This window comes from Uloborus diversus, chromosome 9 (genome assembly GCF_026930045.1).
Source record: "Uloborus diversus isolate 005 chromosome 9, Udiv.v.3.1, whole genome shotgun sequence".
In the NCBI taxonomy this organism is placed as follows: domain Eukaryota; kingdom Metazoa; phylum Arthropoda; class Arachnida; order Araneae; family Uloboridae; genus Uloborus; species Uloborus diversus.
In genome coordinates this window covers 42,384,754-42,398,845 of record NC_072739.1, presented here as the reverse complement: position 1 = coordinate 42,398,845, position 14,092 = coordinate 42,384,754, and the positions used below count along the sequence as shown (strand labels likewise).

At 31.2% G+C, this 14,092-nt stretch overlaps 1 protein-coding gene across 1 annotated transcript in view; it reads left to right on the top strand.

The window, feature by feature from the left end:
• Window positions 1–3,259: 3,259 nt before the first annotated feature.
• LOC129230178 (uncharacterized) overlaps window positions 3,260–14,092 on the top strand; it is a 222,247-nt gene continuing 211,414 nt past the window's right edge. The window contains exons 1-3 of the mRNA XM_054864581.1: window positions 3,260–3,358; window positions 3,472–3,516; window positions 6,784–6,864. Of these exons, the coding sequence (XP_054720556.1) occupies window positions 3,323–3,358; window positions 3,472–3,516; window positions 6,784–6,864 (162 nt within the window). The 5' untranslated portion in view covers window positions 3,260–3,322. The remainder of the gene's footprint in view (window positions 3,359–3,471; window positions 3,517–6,783; window positions 6,865–14,092) is intronic.

Genomic DNA, 14,092 nt, shown 5'->3' with positions numbered 1-14,092 from the left:
ATTTACCATTCTTGCAGGTGAATCGTAGCTCCAATGTACCCAAAAGCCCCACTTCTTTAAAGTTGGTATACAAAATTTTTGTGCTTAAGAAACCACAGCAATAAATGAGATGGGTTAATCTAACATATCTAATTTACAGAACAAAAATAGTCAAAACAGCATGTCTTGACCTCGTGATCCCGAATTATTTCAGTTATATGAAACAATTCTCCAATACCTGCATGATGTTTTCCAGCATGGGACAGTGCAATCAGCAAGATTTATTTGTCTTGATGCATAATCAGAACTATGAATATACTAGTGTGATTAAAACTTTAACAATAATAAACCCTATTTCTCAAAAATCAGCACACTAGCAAGGAAACTGCTAACAAGGAAACTGTTAGCAAATAACATTTCACTGCAGAAGTATGAAGACTATAGATTGTAACTTAAACACGGTCAACGTAGATAAATGAAAATAATTAGGAACTCCTTTCAATATAAATGATGCCAATTGTGAAGTAAATCTTGACGAAATAGTATTCAGTGAAGATTTAATCATAGATAAGTGTAAGAGCGCCGGTAACATTAAAAAAAATAAATAAATAAAAAATGCCCTGATTTACTGATACATAAATGCAGTCTTGCCATAGACTTCTTTGTTTACGTGACATGTTGACTATTAACAAGCTAAGAAATCCAATTCAGACAGACCTATGACACAGATCTCAGCTTTATAATGAGTCAATTCACATTAAAGCGAATGACCTTGCCTTCCAATTCTATACTTAACAATCTTTATCACAGTGACATACCTACATAATTTTGGGCCCTTAATAGTTTCGAAAATTATTTAATTCAACGAACAAAAGCATTCCAAGTCGTAACCAGTTCAATTCCAGAGGGAAATAAAAAATAGTCTTATCAGACAAATGATTAACAACAAGTTAGAGGGAGGACGTTAGCGTTACCTGTACAAGCGACATTAGCTAAATAACCAAAGCACAGACCCAAATCCTCTAAACACAAACAAAAACCTTTTTATACTTGTGAGAAGTAGTCCTAACAGAAATAAAATCATGTGGAGAAGATATATTAAAAAAATAATATAATATATAGAGCACTACAGTTGTTAAATTATAAAAACTTTATTCTGCCACGAAATCCCTCAAATTTATTACAACATATTAAGCATAATGTAGAAATAACCGAAAATGTTGAAAAAAAAAAAAAAAAAAACAGTCTGCAATCCATACTTAAACGAACGATGGTAAAGAAATAATTATGAAGAGTATACCATATATCCTTTCCATGTAGAACCAACAAAACAGCAATCCACCCCATCGCAATTTATATTCCTTCCTCCAGGAGATTGGATTCTCCCTTTTAATTTAGTGTTTGCGCCGTCGAAATGTCATTTTATCTTTTTCTTGTTATTCAAGGTTTTTTGCCAACATATTATTTCATACGTTATTTAAATGTTTTTAATATCTACATGTTTTTCATTACTTATTTTAAACTACACATGTTTATACCTTTTACTTGAAAACACGCTTACTTGTATCTATATAATATATTCCAAAAAATCGTTTGGCGCAGTATAGCCCTCAAGGGCTCTTGCGCCATAAAAAAAATAAACAAACCAACAAAACAGCAACGCTCTCAACCAAATGCTTTAAAATAATGCCAGACCTCTCGATAGTCGTAACAACGATATAGATATATTCAGTAACTTACCGCCCATTAGCCAGGGCTAAAGCAGAAATACGTGAAATACACCGCCAGCTCAGTCCTCGGCTGGAAATGACTGAGCTGGCGGTGTATTTCACGAACGATATAGATACTTCATTCTTTCCAGATTATATTTAATGAGCGCAAATTCAGTCAGTTCTCTTCACGAGAAAAAACTATTACAGATGCTGAATTAATGAAATCTTGTTTAACATCTAAATATAACGAAAAAGATTTAAAAAAAAAAAAAGACGCTTTAGAACGCAGGTCGGATTTAGTAGTGATACCGATGTTGTAATTATGAGCTACTACGGTTTAGTGTTGAGTGTCTAACGTATATATCAGACTTAGTGAAAGAAAATTATGTACCTTAGACCCAGGAGGACGTAAGTGCACATTATGGTAATTTTACAGGAGATAGGAAACACTTTTTTCTGGCGCATGCATGCAAAGGATGGGACGCGCGCTCTTTTAACCCTGGTAAAAAAAAACTTAAAGGCATTTTTTGTAAAGAAATACGTTCACATAGCTCGATGCGAAATAGACTTCTACATGCAATGCACTAATCAACGGAAAATCGCAAGTTTTGGGCCTACGTCAGTCTGTCTCTGAAGTACAGAATTACTGTTTTTAAAATTCAGAATGTCTTCTTAGTTTGTGAAAAGTGCATGCCGAAGGTAAAAAATTAATGTTAATACATTTTGCTGATACGAAACGCGTAACAAATAGGTTCTAGTTTTAAACTACTAATTAGTATTTGGATGATTTATTCACGTGATATTTAAAAATAAGAAATGAATGTATTTAATAACGAAAAATAATTATTTTCTCGCCTTATTTCAGTTTTTTTTTAAAAAAGGACCTAGCTCATGGCATCAATTTAATCTCTGAAATTTCATGTTCTACACAATAACGAGTGAGATTTTCGCCATTTGCAGAAACAAGAAACCCAACGAGTAGGGTCTTATCGCGATTGCGACGAACACATATTTGAATTTTCACAGATCAAATAAATGCCAGAGGCCCGATGCTTTATTTATTTATTTTTATTTTATTTTTTATTTTTAAGCCAACTGAAATATGGCGAGAAAATAATTATTTTATCGTTTGTAAACTAGTTAACGTCAGTAGCAGAATATTATGTCAAAGAAATTACGTATGCGAAAAATACTAGAAATTTAGGAAAAACCACAATAAATGTTAACAGTTGTACTAATGGACAGTTAATTGACCCACTATTGTATAAATAAACTAAGATTAAATTTAACCAAGATACGTGCACATCGAAGAAGGCACACTCAATTTTTTTTTAAAATAAAAGCATAAAAACTACTTTCATAACCAGAGGAAATTGACAGAGCATATATTTCGTTACGGTATCTAATTTGGAAAAATGAGAACTTCTCGAAAATATTTCTTTGCTTAGCAACGCTGTTCTTGAACAAGTCCAAAAGTTTCCGCGGTTGTGTTTCCATAGTAACGAAATAACAATAGAGGAGAACATTCTTAAGTCTTACCTTTCAGCTTTATTTTCGAATGCTCTTATAAACGCAGAAGATCGACATTAAAAACTTCTTAAATTAAATGATTAAATCTTTACATTTCAACTATGTTCAAGAGAAATATAGAAAAATTGCGCAAAAAGGTAAGTTTTCTTCACTACTTCAAGTATTGCTGAAATTGAAACGAACTAAAAATATTGAATTTATATTCAATGAGTTAACAAAACAGCTAACAACGGCTTTTTTTTTCTTACAGCCAACAATATCAAATCAGTTAAAACAAATATTTTTAACTGTAGAGGTAAGTCTTATCAGTAAGTTGTTTATTAATTATTAAAGATTTTGTAGTCTGAATTCTCCCAAATTGCTTTTCATTATTTATTGCCACTGATATCGCCAAGTAAGGTTCATAAAATACATATCGCGCTGACTTTCTTTTTTTTTTTTAAATCTCATTCAAAATGGATAAGAATGGAATGTATTTTAAACATGAAAAGTGCACCTTCATAACGAATCTTAAATTCATTATTCAGTTATTCTTTCCTAGAGTTTAAATTTTTTTTTCTCTAACATAAGTGCAACACTGGCGATTTTATTGCATTTTTTGCACATCTATAGTTGGGGCATACCTATCCTGGCAGCGCCATAATTAAGAATCTGCGTAGGTTTCACAATGCTGCCAGGTTAGATTTGCCCCAACAATAGAAGAATAGTGAAACAACTCAGAAATTCAAATGTTTAGGGATGTTCACAAGCTTATGGTTTACGAATCAAAGAAGTGAATTGAAATTTTCTTAAATACTTTATTATTGATTACGTTATAACTAATGTTTAAAAAATATATATTGATTTTTCCCAGTCTTAAAAATTTTGTTTCTGATTTGTAAATGTTCTAATAGCTGTGCAATAGGGTCATTTCCGAAAATTAAAAAAAAAAAAAAAATTCTGAAAGAGCATGCATGCGGAAAAACATAGTATCTGAAATTTGACAAGGTTTACTATTTAAAAAAAATATTTAAATCGATGCGCAAACTCAATTTTATTATTTACCCTTCTGCGCATGACATCACAAATGATGAACTGTCATTCACTGTTGCCATTAACGCAGAGTACATATTTAATTCGCTTCTTTATTCGCATGTAGTAACAACGACATGGTTGACGGCAAGCGTAGAGCGCAATGCCTAATTCGCTTCTGGATTATCATAGCCTGGAAATGTGGTAGACAATAAACGTAAACATTCAGGGCGCCAGTGGAGTAGCGTTGAAGTACATCATTTGTGACGTCATAAAGACCATGCCTTTTTAGAAAAATCGAACATTTAAAAAAATAATTTAAAAATAACTGTTGGGAAAAGGAAAGTATTTTCTGGGTCCGTGTATTTTTTTTTTTTTTCCTCTCATTTTTGTTCTTCAGTGACTAAAGGTAGTACTTTTGACAGAAGGAAACAACCCCATTAACTGCATTCATAGTTTTTCTTCAACCTTCATTCTATTGCGAGAGAAAAGAAATCGTTAACTATTTCTTTGTAACTACTAATGATGTTACCAGACATTTAAAAAATACAATGCGATTTCCTTTTGTTTTGATTGAAACAATCTTTTCCACAGATATTAGTCATTATTTCGAGACAAAATAATGTACATTACATGACATAACAATCGTCTGATTTACAAAAATAATTAATTTATATACATTATCACTAAAATTATATTAAAAAAAAAAACACATGCACACCTATATTAGATCTTTTATTATAAAAGTTTGAGTTGCCTAATTTTTGATGCTCGAGAATAACAGTAAGAATGTATTATTTAGGGCAATTTTACTACTTGAAAAAGTTTTAGTAGTTAAATACATTTGATTAAAATATAAATGAAGGTCTTTTTGTTAAAAAATCTTTATTGTTGCACTCAAACCTTTTTTTTTTTCTTATTTTTTTGCGGTAGCTAAAAATTTCAATTAAAGTGGGACTCAACTGACGATATTAATTTTTAAACGCTTGCGAAGTAGTATCTTCAAGTAGCGACATAGGCACCTTGATGGGAAGTCACTGTAACTTCCCAAAAACTGAGCCCAACTACTCGTCAAAATTATCATCACTTGGTTTATTTTTGATTTTGTTTAAAGAAGCAATTCCTAATTATTTTGTAAGCTTTTTAGGTTATTTTCTATGTGAGACTTTTTTTTTATGTGGTTCCTACCAACCGCATAAAAAAAATATGTTTTCTTGCGAAAACAACCTTTTATAGCTACTTGTGAGTTTTGAACCTTTTTTTTTATGTGGCCCCTATCCACTGCATAAAAACAGATTTGAGTGTTCTTGGAATTTAATGTAATCAAATATTTATACGATGCAAAAATTTTGATTTAATATGTTGCTCTAGATTTTATGCTTGACGGAAGAGAGCAATTCTTTCAATTCCTACACTTTTGTATTATTTGTTTATCTTACATACTCACAGACGTATTGAAAAATAAAACGTTACTATTCTGTTTTGGTTAATAAGTCATCCCTTAAACTAATAGTTTGATAAGTACACATATTCAAATTTTATTCATAAATCCAAGGAATTGTATGGTATACTTTATCAGTAACTTTAATTATTGGTTGTGGTTGTTCTGCTTAAATTTTAAAAGCCATTAAATTTGAGTCTGGCGTTTGCGTTAAGCCCAATCAGCAATTTTATCTGAGAACTGACAGGTACCAAAAAATGACGCAAAACACCTTGTCTATTACTGGCCACTACTTTTTGGGTTTGGCATGTGAAAAATTTCTTTTAATTCTGAATAGGAGACACTAGAGTTCAAAGATTCTGATCGTGGTCCTTTACTATCAATCTATCAATAAATGTTTCCACTTTTTTTTTTTTTTTAATCTAAGATTTGGTTGGTTGGTTTATTTGATTTTAATTGCGCATAAACCCTTGAGGGTTATACTGCTCCAAATAATTTTTTTATTTAACACTATTTATTTTTCATTCAAGTACCAAGTCAGAAAATGGTAAAAGTAAGCGTATTTTGAAGTATAAGGCATAAAACTTCAAGTACAAGTTTAAAATAAACAGTCGTTAAAAACATTTAAACAAGCATAGATTATGAAAAAATGGATGAAACAATATTTTGAAAATAAGAAAAGGACAAAATCTCATAATCACAAGACAAACATTAAACCAAAAAGGATAAACCAATCTCCTGCAGGAAGGAGTACAAATTGCGATGGGGTAGGTCCCAAGCAAGTCCTTTAAAGATGGATTAAAATCATTTTAAAGAATTTAAAACGTAATTGATTAAAATTTGAGCAATTACTTAAAATATATAACACTGTCTGATTGACGCTACACGTGTTGCACAGTGGAGCTGGTTCGCGGCATTGAGAGGTATTTATGGGTGAACTTGGTATGCCCAATGCGAAGTCGAGCTAATAAAACTTGTTCTCCCCTGGTAAGCTGCAATGATTTTCTAAGATTTACTTAATCCCACATGATCTGATGTACTAGTTTAGCTATATAGTTTATTACTTACTAATTTCAAAATGTGTATGAGATTGTTTCATTTTAATTCCAGGAATTAGACAATGATATCACTACAGTACTCACTACAACAAATCCCTACTTCGATGAGAGCTGTGTGGAATATAATTATAAGGTACAATATTTTAAATTAGACTAATTTCATAAATTAAATAACTTTCAAGAATTTGTCCTGATTTGATCTTCATTTGCAACGACTATTTTCTTTTTGAAACATCTTAGTAATTTTCCTTTCATTATCCATGAACATATTTGTTACTACAAATTGTGGTTTTATAAAGATTAAAAAAAAAAAAAAAAAACCGAGGTACATGAAGGCGATGAAATGGACGAAACTTTCGCTGTGTTGCAATGATACTTCTGTGATATGTATTATCTTGACGCAAAACGGTAACTCACTAGGATTGGAACAAGATCATGATAGGATCGGCTCCCATGCAATGACATGTCATAAAACTTTTATCGAGTTTCCTGATGAAGATTTTCCAGGTTTCATTGGAATCTACGTTCCATTGCTGGAAAAAGTTTTCTTTTTAATCAAACACAAATAGTTAAAACTCCAATAACAACCTCTTGAGGTCATATCGCTCACCGACGGACGATAATAGTGGCACATTAAAAAAAAAAAACAGTATTGGAGAACATTAAGGTTTTATGAAGTACGTGTAGCTGATATCCTCTCACACATACTGTACGATACAAGCAATAACTAAATGACATGTTTAAGGAAGAGCGTTGTACCTTAGGACAATTTTCATATTTTAATTTTTAACGTCAATTATTTAAATCAAATTTAGAATCTAAAAGTCACATTAAAATAACCCAACATATTTCTATGCAATATATTTTTTTTTAAATTCAGAGTGTTTGAAAATAAAATATTACCATCCGTTTAAAGTAAGAGTTCCAAACTGTCTCAAGGTACAACATTCTATTGTACATTTGGACACATCCTGTTGTACTATGGCAAAGTCTTCATGATTCTGGGAACAGCCATATAAACCAATTTTGCACCAAAAAACAAAAAAAAAATCCTGGTGATGAATTAAACATGAATAATTGAATTATGAATTAATATATCTAACATTGAATGCGTTTAAAAGACTACATAAGATTAGAACATGTTTCCATGTTCCTAAACATATCTTAACTATTAAAAGCCATGCATATGTTGTAACTTGGAACGTGTCCTAAGGTACAATATGTTTGGCTGTCCCAAGGTACAATCACCACGTGGTTTACGAAAAACCAATGTGGTGGTCAGTATAGAGGAACTATCATTATTTTCTCATAACCAAAAAATATAAAGTATTTCTTTTACAACAAAGTAAAATTCAGTTGATTAGTTTTACAAATACTAAGACAGAAAATGAAATAAAAATTAAGAAAATATTTACATTAGAGTTACAAAATTTTCTTTCTCGCACAAAATCATGAATTTTACTCATTTGGTGCCGATTGTTACTATGGCACAATTTAGTGGTGAAGGTTACTATTGGAGATTACAAAAACATGGCTGCTAAAAATAGATTCTTAGAAATTAGCAATGTCCCAAGCTACAAACGTCCCAAGGTACAACACTATCCCCTACTGGTTGGTTTTTGAAATTGAAACTGTAATAATGTACAGATAAACTTCGGAGCTTTTCCCTTCAAATATTGAAATTTTACTGATATGCCGCTATTGATTAGTGATTAGATCGTTTATACACTACCTTGGACCAGAAATATGTACTACCTTTGTTGTTGTTACTTGGCAGAAAAAAAAAGCATCAAACTAGGGTTGTAAATCAACAATTATTACGGTTGTGTGAGTGTGTTTTTTTTTTTTTTTTTTTTTTGAGATGTGCCACTATTAGAGCGATATTTAAAGTAATGTTAACACGTGAGGCACGTTTAAAAAATGAGGAGAGTAAAAGTACAGGACAAGTAATGTTCTAAATAGTTCGATACGTGCCCAGTAAAACCTCGCTACAATGATATTTTGGGGACCAGAGGTATATATTGTTATATCGAAGGTCTACATATTTTGGGAATACAATAGGGTTATTTTATTTTAAGTTATAGTAAATGGTACCTAAGTATAAATGTATTTTAACGTAGTATATAATAAATTTATTGGCAAAGTGGTAATTATGATTAAATATTCCTATCAATTGAAATGAATTCAGAAAAAAAAAAAAAAAACTCGAAAACATAATTAAAATCAGTTTTCATTGTTTGACCGCTATTTTGACTGTTAGATCAACCAACAAGGTATACATTGAGTCCAAAGCACAAAAATGACGTACGTTTGTGGCTGGATGACAATAATATTGTGCGATGAGGTTTTGTCAATGAAGTCATCGCACCGATAACTAATTTAATTAGTACATTTTTAGTTGCAGAGTGTAACTGGAGTCCTTTTCAGAAATCAATACCTGCATTTGAAATTATGTCTTTATTTCCTCCTTGGTGATATTATACAGTGGTATCCTGGGCGAGCTATTTACATATGAAATATGATATTGCAAAGTAAGTTCTCTCGAAGCATAGATAGATTTGTAAAACATGCAAAACCATTATTTGTAAATTTGCATTATGACAAATGAGGAATCATTTATGCAATCGAAGTTACAGTTATTTAAACTTAAGGTTTGCAGATAAAGTTTACAGTTATAAAATGCCTATTCGAGAGCATGACGGCTAGTAGTCGACTTGGCTGACTATGAAACTAAAATACGGCGCCTTAACAGAGAGAGAGCAACTGAGCTACAGAAGCAACATATATAGTCAGCCAGAGTCGTTTGCATGTGAAATGCGCATTTCCCGATGTTAGAACGGCGGCCAATCAAATGGATAAGGAACTTCGTCATTTCATGACGTAAGGCACGCACGTGTCTAAGATCGGGAAATACGTTATATACATTGAAATTAGCATTTGTGACTTTGCAAGATAAAAGAAAATGGGGATTTAATTAATGTCAAATATATCAAAATAAACGGGAATTATTGATAATATTATTTGGAGTTCCCAACAAATAAGGATTGTGATGGACTCATATTATCATCATCATCGTCTTCTTCACCACTATTTTCCTTCTTACCAGTAATTTCTTAGAGAATTTTTTAATCAGTAACTCGCGAAAACTGTAACGTCGTCACCCGCTGTCAAATAATCAACCACGTTCTCTCCATATTTTTTCACCAATTTTTTTCTCGAGTTGTGATACAGATTTTTGGAGATTGAAAACAATTTCTTGATCATCTGAAATATCACAGTCCGTGGAGGAATTTTCATCACAATCGGATAAAATTTTATCTTCTTAGACACATAAACCAGTCTTTTTCGAACAATTCAGAATGATTTTCTCCGTTACTGCCCACTAACTTCCAACAATAATGTCACATGGGTCATTCCATATGAAAACAACCAAATTGAGAAAATGTTGCTGCCCTATAGTGATGGATTTTGTTAAAAATTTAACCACAAGTAGTTATGGTAGTGAAACTCTAAAATGTGAAATTTAAAAATATTTCATGAAATATTTTCCGAGATGGAGGCGCTTCAAATTTGGTCATTTCTATGAAATGGCGACCATTTTGAATTCTACCTCACTGCATAAAAGTGAATGTTACTAGAGAACTAATCATCCAAATTTTATAAATGTGGTGTCATTTTAAAAGTGTTTGTTGTAAGAATATTAATTCATAGTCAAAACGAAAAAAAATAACACATTTAATCAAGATAAAACAGTGTGAAGGGGAAATTTGCCCTTCAAAAATTGCCCAACTTTAAGGGACCATAAAAAAATGAAGCTTAATTTTTTGCCTTCAAACTTTGCACAAATAGAATCTGATATATACACTGTCAGTTGAGAAAAAACTAGAAGGGTAAAATTTGTTATACCTGAGAAAACTTATTTTAACATGGTGCATGTATGTTAGCATTTTGGATTGACTTCCAATCACTATGCCCCGGAACAATTAATATTAGTTATTCTACATATAGCAAATTATTATATATAAGTATAACATAAGAAATATATGTTTATTTTATGGTTAAACATTTTATATTTTTAATTTTGGATCTCTGGATAGCCAAATCTTTCAATTCTAGAAAAACATCATTTTGTGAAATAAACATTTATGTTTATTTGACAAAATGTATTTGAAATATGTACATTTTATACATACAATAATATTACTGCATATGTATTTATAATTTTAATATTACTTAATGACTTCTATGAAATTTAGTAACTTTTATATAAATGTTTACTATTTCACTTTTCATTCACATTTCTTGACATTTAAATACAATAATATCAATGCAGACATGAAATGCTCACTCTAAGTTATTGTTATAAAAATATTTTTTAGGAGAAATAATGTTAAAATATATTTATATATATATGTAAAATCTTTATCTTAAGTGCTACATTTTAATTTGATTTTCTTAAACTTTCCATCAGACTTTTGTTTTTTTTAAGGAACTGAAACCCATTTTTGTCATCAAGTGTTGGATGATGCAATTTTTCATGGAGCTATTCCAAATGTTGCATCATCTGCTTTTTTATTGGTTTGAGGCATGATGAGGTCACATATATTTTAACCAATCAGAAATTGGGTGATGTAATATTGCATCATACAATTGGAAGGAATAATTGTATGCTTTTAACAGAGCTGTCAGGATTTGTTTTTCATTCAGTGTATTTTATTTGTGGTCCTTTTGAAAGATTTCAGCAACAATGGAATGTTTCATATGTGTTAAACTTAATGTGTCGTTGAGTGATAAATATATTCCTGTGAGTCAACTGTCTGCAGAAGATATAGAAATATTAAAAAGAAGAGTATGTTATAGTAATGAAGATGAAAACTTGCATATGAAAAGCATTTGTGAAGTTCACAATGATGAATATTTAAAATGGTACACATTAAATTAGAAGGCTTGTTGTGATCCATTGAAAAAACATCCTAGCAGCAACAGGAAAAAGTCATTAAAAACTATTTCTATGAATTTGTCCAACACAAATCCTACAGTACTTATTCCTGGGAAGAAACTGTATTTCGTGCTATTCCTTATTGAAATCATCAAAGGCTAAGGACATAAAATTATCGGCTGTTGACAAAGAAAGTACTAATGTCAGTGATGAAGATTTTTCTGATCCCACAATTGTTATTGAACAATTAAATAGCAGCTGTCATGCTTTGGATCTTTCACCAGTAAAAGTGAGTAAAGTTAGCTGTAAAGGAAAACTTCAGTACATGAAAAGTAAGGTTAAAAAATTAAATGATTCTATTTCTACTAAAGCAGCTGCAGCAATTGGTGTGGAAAGCCTAAATGAAATACAAAATGTAAACAATTGTGCAGATTGCACATGTTTGATGGAAAAATTATTAAATAAGTTTGTAACTACAGCATCTTTTAAATAAAAAATTCAAATTTTGACATTAGTACCAGAATCATGGACAATTGAACCAACTAACTTATTTCAACACTACAAAATATTTAGTTAAAAAAGCTAGAAAATTTGTTCAATTGAAAGGTCCATTATCAACATCTAGCGCTAGAAAAAGTGTTACAGTACCTTATGATACTATACAAAAAGTGATTGATTTTTATTATAATGATGATAACACGCGTGTATGTCCAGGGAAAAAAGATTGTTTATCTGTCCCAACTGAAAATGGGAGGGTACTGAAACAAAAAAGGCTAATTTTACATACCTTAAAAGACTTGTATCTTGCATTTAAAGAACAAAATGATAGCGCAAAAATTGGATTCTCTAAATTTTGTTTGCTACGACCAAGAGAATGTGTGACCGTGGGAAGTAGAGGTATCCATTTTGTATGCGTCTGTATTCATCATCAAAATGTTAAACTCGTGCTTCATGCTATCCACATGCAAGATTATATATCACTCTTACAAAAATTAGTTTGTGATATTGAGTCAGAAGAATGCATGGTACACAGGTGCAATAAGTGTCCATCTCCAGAAAATCTAAAAGATTATTTAATGCAGAATGACGAAATTGAAGTGAGCTTTAATATTACCTACAAACAATGGGTGAAAACTGATAATGCAGAAATGCAGACTGTAACTACATCAACTGATGAATTCGTTGATACATTGTTGACTAAATTATCACACTTATGTGCACATCATTTTTTTTCCAAAGCTCAAAGTCGCTATTTTGTAGAAGCAAAGAGCAATTTAAATGCAGATACTGCGATCATTGTGGCAGATTTTTCCCAAAACTATACATCTGTCATTCAGGATGCTATCCAAAGTGTACATTGGAATAAGGAACAGTCTACGGTTCATCCTTTCCTTATCTACGTGAATAACAATAATACTGTGAAAGCAATCTCCACATGTGTTATAAGTGATAATTTAAAGTCACGACACTACAACATTTTGGACATCTCTAAAAGTCGTTGTTAATCATTTCATTAAACAATTTCCTCATATTAAGCTAATTAAATATTTCAGCGATGGAGCATCATCTCAGTACAAGAATTACAAAAATTTTGTCAATCTTTGCCATCATGAAGAAGATTACGGTGTCAAAGCTGAGTGGCACTTTTTTGCTTCTTGTCATGGAAAAGGGACTTGTGATGGTATAGGTGGTACCATCAAACGCATGGCTACTAAGGCAAGTCTTCAGCGTCCACATAATCCTATATTGAATGCAATTGATTTATACAATTTTGCAAAAGAATTCATTAAAGGTGTGGACATTTTTTATATAGGTGCATCTGAAGTTGAAATTGCAACACACCAATTAATACACAGATATGAAACAGCAAAAACAATCTCAGGGACAAGATCAAATCATAGTTTTGTGCCAATAAACAGTACTCAGTTATTGATTTCGAGGGTATCAAACAGTTTAACATCATTCATTGCTACTATGGGATCTGAATGAGAACCACTGATACTCGAAAAGGAAAAATATGTGGCTTGTGTTTATTGTGATAATTGGTGGATTGGAAAGGTTTTAGACATATGTGAAGAATACAATGATTGTAAAATTCTGTTTATGCATCCTCCTGGCCCATGTAAATCATATATATGGCCGAAACCTCAAGATATCTGCTGGATTCCCATTGAATATGTATCGAAAAATGTTTCTGTTCCTAAGACACCTACAGGAAGAACTTATCAAATTTCTTGTCAAGAAAATCAATCGATTGAAAAAATATTTCAAAATTTTAAGAAGTAACATAATGCTAAGCTTTAAAAACAAATTAACATAAGTTTCAGCTTTAATAATAAACACTGCTTGTTGACATTTGTGAAACTTTTTTTTCCCTTGAAAGTAATTTGAAGACTTATTCAGGAATATATAATATGATTTC